The sequence below is a fragment of the Sinocyclocheilus grahami genome, unplaced genomic scaffold (assembly GCF_001515645.1).
Source record: "Sinocyclocheilus grahami isolate Dianchi unplaced genomic scaffold, SAMN03320097.WGS_v1.1 scaffold33.1, whole genome shotgun sequence".
Taxonomy (NCBI): Eukaryota; Metazoa; Chordata; class Actinopteri; order Cypriniformes; family Cyprinidae; genus Sinocyclocheilus; species Sinocyclocheilus grahami.
The window spans coordinates 1,564,250-1,572,492 of record NW_015505212.1 but is presented as its reverse complement, the minus strand read 5'-3'; the positions used below and the strand labels follow the sequence as shown (position 1 = coordinate 1,572,492).

The following is an 8,243-nucleotide window of genomic DNA, read 5'->3' as shown; positions in this document are numbered from 1 at the left end:
ATATGAAAATCCTAGTTTTGTAACCAAATTTTCCTTAATTGCAGTACAAACAAAAAATTTGGTATTTTTTTTTTTTTTTTCTAATTATTTATTATTATAGTTATATTATTTATTGTAACTTTCTACTACAAGTATAGAAAACGTGTATTTATTTAATATTGTGTTTTATACATTTTAATATAATACATTATTATTATTATTATTATGTGACTTTCAGAACTGTAACTATACATTAGTGTATTTTATTATTTTACGTTTTAATATTTTATATTATTAGATTTGTTTGATTAATTTTATGTAGTAATTATTATTATTATATAAAACTTAATTAAATATAATTCATATTATTATTATTAATAATATTATTATTATTATTGCAATTTTATCCAAAATAGTGAACACTTTCAAACTTCTCTAACATTATAAGTAGACCTCAAAGAGCAAATTACATTATAAAACCGTATGATACGACCCTTTTAAAGGTCTACATCTGTGGACTGTAATTGAGCTTCCTGGAAAAGAACTTGGACTGTACCGAATGGTTAAACTGTTTTGCATTAGCCGACCGACCTTGAAGCGTTTTCCTGATTAATAGACAGCCGTGACTATGTTTACTGTCCCAGGCTCCTGTATCAAGTGAAGAAGATTGACTTTTTGTGTCCTTTAATAGGATCTCCTGCCAAGACTACACGATCACAGTCCCCCATGATGACATTACGCTCACCGCAGAAGGTATGACCTTTTCTTGTTGTCTAGGGTGTTTTGTGAAGTGACCTTTGATGTATTTACTGGTGTGGATGTTTATTGTAGCGTCTGGGGACTCAATCCAGGGCGTCTAAACTGGGTCAGATTCAAGTCAGTCCAACTGGGCCCACAATTAGACAGAGGGACACTGTTTGTGTGTGTTCATGCCAGTCCTGGGCAGTTCGGTTGGCAGCGATCCGGTGCAAACCCTCCAGAAACCACTAACCCATCTAAAAGTCTTCCATCTCAATGGTGACACATACATTTTACAGATATTGAACTCTGGTAACAACTATAAAGCAGAAAGCAACAAAATATATGCACCACCGCTCAAAAGTTTGGGGTCAGTGAAATTTAATTTTAAGGAAATTAGTACTTTTATTCAGCAAGGATGCATTGAACTGATCAAAAGCGACAGTAAAGTCATTTATAACGGTACAGAATATTTCTAATTTGAATAAATGCTGTTCTTTTGAACTTTCATTTAAAAAAAATGTAAGTATCACGGTTTCTAGAAAATATTAAGCAGATCAACTGTTTTTAATAATAATAAGAAATGTTTTTTGAGCAGCAAATCAGCATATTAGAATGATTTCTGAAGGATCATGTGACACTGAAGACTGGAGTAATGATGCTGAAAATTCAGCTTTGCATCACAGGAATAACTTACAATTTAAAATATATTACAATAGAAAACAGTTATTTTATTTTTTAATACTGTTTGGGTTATTTTAAGGTGTCCTTGTTACACATGTTACATGTACTTACTATTATAATAACAATGAATTATGCATAATTACATGCAAGTAACCCTAAGCCAAACCCTAATCCTAACCCTAACCATGTAGTAAGTACATGTAGTTAATTAATATTACTCAGTATGTATAATTATACCGTAACAAGGACACCTTAAAATAAAGTGTAACCACTATTTGTATAATTTGTATTGTATAATATTGTAATAATATTTCCCAATATTACTTTTACTGTATTTTTAATCAAATAAATGCAGCCTTGGTGAGCTTAAGAGACATTAAAAAAATCGTACAGACCCCAAACCTTTGAACCTTAGTATGTAATATCATTACATTTAGTAATATCATTTTTGAGTCCAACACTGTGTTTATGTACGATACCAATACAGTGAAGAGAAAATTACAACTTTACTGAAAATGCAGGTATCAGTATTGAAGAAACCACAGTATTTTTCTTTCAAAGGGCATAATAGTCAAAAAGGTCACAGATCTTGAAAAAGGTTGGAGCTGCCGCTATCAATGTACCTTCATGCCATTTTTCTTTGGCGTTGCAGTGAGTGTATTCCGGTTTTAAATAAAAGCACATTCTCCTCATTCAGAGTAACAGTCCTCAAAGCTGAGCACCGCTGTAATGGCTTCTCAGAAACTCCCACTCAACTGCGCGCCTCGTGTTGATAATTACATTCCTTGCTGTTTCCTTGAATTCTTGTCTCGTGCCATGTATTGATTCGTCACCTGGTATTCAGCAACACACACATGCTCACTAATCACCATATAAAACTCTACAATCCAACCCGTGGGAACTCTGTTCACATTTAAAGTGTAGATGACTGCATAGAAATCAAATCATTCCTCCTTCTGGAAATCAGAAATCTGTCAAGCTACTCAGAAGGAATAAGCAGAGAGGGTGAGATTCGGATAGGAAGAAATCTCAGTGGGAATGCTGGTGAATTTCCTGAAGGAAGTGCAGTCAGTGGGTCGGAAAGGGAAAGCGTAACCTGTGTACGGTTGCTTGCCCCAGAAATAGTCTCATGTCTGAAGCTATACTGCGTGACATATCACACACAAATGACCAAACACACACATAGGAATATAGATTCCACATTCAGTCACAGCTGGAAAAACCAACATTGACCAGTGCAAATTTCCATTCTGGTCCAGGCTATTTTACGCTATCCAGTTGAATTGGGAAACTCTGAAATCTCCAAAACAAGATTACATTTTATATTTGAAATAAATTTGATAACAGTGTATTCATTCAGTTTATAGAGATGCACCAGTATTACATTTCTGTACGATACCAATACTAAATATTCAGGTTATGGCCGCTAACTGATAAATTGTCAGAATTCAAATTCTATATTATTTCATCTAAATAAATAAAGTAAAACACTAAGGTATCACATCATTATAATGTACAGTATGAAAAATGGATATTTAATCTGAGAATTGCTGAAGATTACATATAGCAGTGTTATTCAGTTATTATTAGAAAATGAGCTTGCACAACTAAATATCCAATATAAATCAACATATCCAATGTCAATTGATACCAATAACTTTAAAATCTGTAATGTAGTCAATGACAATTATGTTCCCAATACATTTTTGTGCATCTTTCTAAATATACATTTTTCAGCTGAAATCATGGGGAATATATATATATACATATACATACATACTTTTCTTTACATGTAAACTCACTGTTATTGAGATGCACTGTTCACAACTGTGTGTATTTTGTTTGTAGTTGCTGCACAAAGCTGAATTATCCTAGCGGAAATGTTGTGTTTGAAGTTCTCTCCAGAGTGCAATCAGACTAAATACGCTTTATTCAGTGAAATGAAGTCCTAGAAACAGCTGCAGTCTTAGTTGCGGATTTAATTGCCTAGAAATAATTTTCGTAATGAAAAGACACAGTATTGCCTTGAAATAATAGAGCCAAAATTGCAGAATATTGTGCTTTGGCCTTCCAGTGTACAGATTAGCTCTGTGAGGCGGGACGCTGCTTCGGTTGCAGCTGATGGTTTCTTTATTAAGGGTTTCTGCCAGCAGAAGAGGTAACTTTTTTTCTTTTGCTAACTACATTGTGGCCCAGAGCTTCATGTTTTCTCTCATCTTGTATTCGCAGACCTCTGTGCCTCCGTTCACCCCCTCACCAACAGAGTGCCAGTCGACAGGGTTGGTGTCGAATTCTCCGGTGCTTTCTGGAAGCTACAGCAGCGGTATCTCGTCTCTCAGTCGCTGCAGCGTCTCTGAGGCCTCCGGAACTGAGAACACACCCGCTGACCATGCCCTCCCAAACTCCACCTCCAGCGGATCAGACGAGCTTATTCGGCGGGAGAACAAGACCCCGCCTCCTTACAGCATACATGAGCGGAACAACCCCCGCAGGCAGGTCCCGCTTCCACCGAGCTTTTCGATTCCTCCAAGCATCGACGCGCCACCTATTCCACCCAAACCGCACCAGATTCGAAGGCAAGACACTGAGCCACGCCGGTCTGACCAGTTTCCCAGACCCCGGCCCCTTCCCAGGAAAGTCTCACAGCTCTAACGCTGCGCCCTTCACTCCAACCCCACCGTTTGCACTTTTACACTTAACCTCTCTGGGTTTACGAATACAAACTCACAAATTAGATTAAATGTATAAAGTAGACTGTGGAATATTTTTATTATATATACGTATATTTAGAGTGAGAGAGGGGATACGGGGGTATGACTGCATTTTATGCACTTTTTAGGTCAGAAATTATAACTTCACTTGTCAAATTATCCGAGCCCCTGAATTAACTCTAAACAAAACTAAGAACCATGGTATTTTCTCAGATTTTTCATAGATTTATCAATGCTAATGTGTATTTATAATGGTTGATACAAGACATGTTTGCCTTAAGAGTCTTTTTATCAATGAGAAATGCATGATTAAAAGTACTTTGTACTTTATATTTAGACAAAAGGTGCTAAAAGTCATCTATATTAATGTTAGCACGATATGTTCAGGATTGCATTTTCTTTTGGGTTTAAGGCCTGTTCACACCGAATGCGAGGAAAAATGTGGGGTAAAATAATGAAATATTACCACATTCAAATTTAAAAATGTATTATTTATTGCAGATTTGCATTAAATTCACTTTCCTGCATTGTCATTATATATATATATGTATATATGTATATTGTGCATGAGGCGACTTAAACAGCACCTTTGCACAAATTCCTATGTGCCCTGTGGCTTTATATTTATGCACATTTATTATATATGCACATATTTTATTAGCGGACTTTCAAAGGAGACTGGGTTTATGTCTGTATTACAAAGGGTTCACAAACTGGAACCACTTACATATGTAATTTTCGTGTTCAAAAAGGGGTGTGCAATTCCAGTACAGAGGTTAAAAGGCTTAAATGCCACCAATGTGCTGGACTGTGCAGCTGCAGTGTTGACTCTGTAAATACAAAAAAAGCATGTATGTCATTGCTCAGCCAGTTATATTTGCAGTCTGATGTGAAAAAAACGTTCCGCACTCGGAAAGAAGTTTGCACTCGGTGTGAATAGGTCTTTAGAAAGGTCGCTGCTTTTGTAAGACCAAGCTACCGTAGTCTCATTTCTTATTACTAAAAATCCACACACACAGAGCTTTCATGGGTTCGATGAATCCGAAAAGTTTCCGTTTGAACTGCCACCTTTGCATTGACCTATGTGAAGTTGTACCTTCAGCCCATTTATGTAATTGGAACGCGATTGTGGGCGAGTCTATATTGGCTTTCGGAGCCCTGCAGCATTGATAGTTCCTTTAGGTTTCTTTGGCGTTTGGGGTCTGAATGTTTGGAACCCTTGTAGGTGGTGTGAAAAATTCCCAACAAGGGTTTCCGTACGGAGCGCACATGCCCACGCGATATAAATGGAGATGGACTTTTGTGGAGTTTTGCCAAGTGTTGTGCCAAAGGAACAGGTGGGCTGTAAGGAAAATAGATGTCTTGAACCCGAAGATGCTTTATTAGGATGCAAATGGAGCGTTAGACATCCACTGTAATAGACTTAACCATAGAACTCATGGTGCACCGGACCACTTTACAGCACTGCGTTACCGTACTGCTGCTGGTTGTCTAAAAGACAGTGAGACAAAGTGATATAGCCTGGTAAAAGAGCTTCATATGAAAGGTACTTGATCTACCTAGGGCATTACAGAGACTCAAGCTGCCATTGGGCAATAAGGGCTGCCATTCCTCTTCACACTTATAATCTAAACGCATGTGCTCCAGTCAAATCTGGAATGACACCTCTGGATTACGCTTCTAAACATGCATAGCCACTTCTGTAGAAGCCAACACGTGGTTACACGGGGCACAGCAGTGCAAAATGTCCAGCAATGCTTCTGCATTTTGCATGCACAATTTCATCTGTTGTCCGAATGTTGCCAAGTTTACAATTCTGTAGGGCCCTGCAAACGAAATCCAGGCATATATAAAGCGGAGAGACCAGCTATAGTTTTGTTTTAGTGGGAAATGTGACCGTCTAACGCAGTACAGTGTCCTCATTTGCTTTCTGTTTCTTATTAATTCTCAAATTAACTTGAGTATGATTTTTATTTTCTCCTTTTTTACGGTCACATTTTATGAGACTGGGATTTGATGCGAATGCCAAATGATGGCATTCACAAAAATCAGTACTTGAGAAAACTGTAAATTAAATAAGATTGTTGTAATTATGCCAAATCTTGTCTATTGTACATAACGTGTTTTTAACAGAAGTGTAGCTATAACAAATTTACAGCTTTGAATGTTTGAACAGCAAATTAAGATGATAAATGTCAAATATTTATGTATTTTGTGAGCGTAGGGAAATGAGGTCCAGAAAGCAACTAACACATTTACATTCTAATGAATTCCTGTCTAATAAACATTTCCAGCAAGAACACTTTGATTCAAGAGCTCATTGCATTCTTTTCTCGAAAGGTTAATGCACGTCTGTATAGAACTGATTTCCAGGCTGAATATGCCAACGCACCAGTCATGTATGTTCTTCAGGAGTCTTGAAATGTAAATGCAGCTTATATATGTATATAAAGTGTGTGTATTTTACAGATTAAGCTCCATGACAGCCCATTGGACCTCTAATAAGGATCATAACAGCGGAAAAGTAGGAAGCTCATTGTTATTCCTCCAGGTGTGGCAAGCCGGTTGCATTATTCATGCGTTTGTCTCTGTTCAGTAAGGCCTGTATTTGCACACGTAATGCAATCTTGCTGTGGTGGGACGTTTGAAGACTCCTCGCTGTCATGGTAAGTTTGTTCGTAGTTTGAGATGTGAAGAACCAAGGATTTTTCCAAGGAAATGCACAGTTTACTTGAAAGGTTAAACTGTAATTGTAATTGGGAAGTCTTCCGGACCAGGGAAACTTTAATGTTTATGAAGGGCTCATGCGAGAGTGAATATTCCAAGCCTTTGCCATGCTCCATCCTTTTATGTTGCCTTCAAGACTTCTGCGAACTGTTCCACCAAAGTACCTCATTTAGATTCTAAACACCCAGAGAATTGTACAATTATGGGCAAAAGCTCGGGAAAGAGAAATGCGGGTCTTAATGTTGCCTTACCTTGGTTGAGCTCTTCATAGCACAAGCTCAAGGTGTTTTTCTGCTTCAGCAAACTCTAAAGAACATAGAGTTTCCATCTGGGACCGAGGTTCATCAGCAGAGACTGAGGTTTAAAACAGCTTATGGATAATAGATTTCCTGTTTCATCCTTCTGATTTCCTGTATCACTGCTTTTATGCTTTCGGTTGATTGGGATTTGCCCATCAGCTTTACTCACCTTCTGTCTCTCCATTGGTTTGTTGTTTTCTGTTATGACCTCGTAGAGGACTCTTGCAGATGTTGTATGGGGATTTCCATAGAACATCAAACGAAGGATTGATGTAGGTAGTGGTGTTTCACACACCTTTCTCAGTGTGAGAACGTTTGATTTGAACTGTGCGTTTGAACTCTAATGCTTCGGCTGCTCTCCACACCAGTCGATGGATGATGTTGGATATATCAGTGATCTAAAATGATTAAAAAGCATGGTGAACTGTATGCTAAATGAAGTTTAAAGCACCCTATAGCACATCCAATATATATCAAAGTTCTGCTTAATCTCATGAGTGTCTAACATGATGTACACTTTTCCAAGCTGACTATCTAGACAATATTTTAAGTACTTAAAGGTACACAATCGACAAAAGATTTGTTGTGCAAGGTAAGCAACAACATTTTGGCCAAAATCTTAGGGAGCTTGTATGCCTCCAGGATAAAACAATCCCATAATGCATTGCACTGATCCAAGATGGTGGACGGGTCAAGAGAAAAGCCAACTAAATATATCTTGATTTCATTCGACATTGTTCTGAAATTTGTTTGTGTTAATACAAATAATTTAATATAAATAAAAATGGATTGTTTTTGTCAATATATTGTGTACTACATAATTTATATGCTACATAGATTATTGTATCTGTATCAATGTTCTAATATGAAATTCTATTAGAATCTGTTGTTTTTTTTAGATGCTTTTATGGTTTATTTTTTACAATTATTTTTATTGGTATATTTTCTGTATTTAAAATGTAGGTGTTATGATTTTTTTTTTAAATGTGTCTAGTTTTTATTTAAAGTTTTGTTTTTTTAGCACATCAAGTTAAACTAAAAAAATTACAAATGCTTATATATATATATATATAAAATTTTTTTTTTTTTTGGTCTTGTCATTTTA

At 36.6% G+C, this 8,243-nt stretch overlaps 1 protein-coding gene across 1 annotated transcript; it reads left to right on the top strand.

The window, feature by feature from the left end:
• Window positions 1–597: 597 nt before the first annotated feature.
• Window positions 598–6,630, top strand: LOC107580044 (dedicator of cytokinesis protein 4-like). The gene is made up of 2 exons (XM_016265798.1): window positions 598–732; window positions 3,631–6,630. The coding sequence occupies exons 1-2, from the start codon at window positions 706–708 to the stop codon at window positions 4,051–4,053; spliced, it is 450 nt and encodes a 149-aa protein (XP_016121284.1). The 5' UTR covers window positions 598–705; the 3' UTR covers window positions 4,054–6,630.
• The last annotated feature ends 1,613 nt before the right edge of the window (window positions 6,631–8,243 follow it).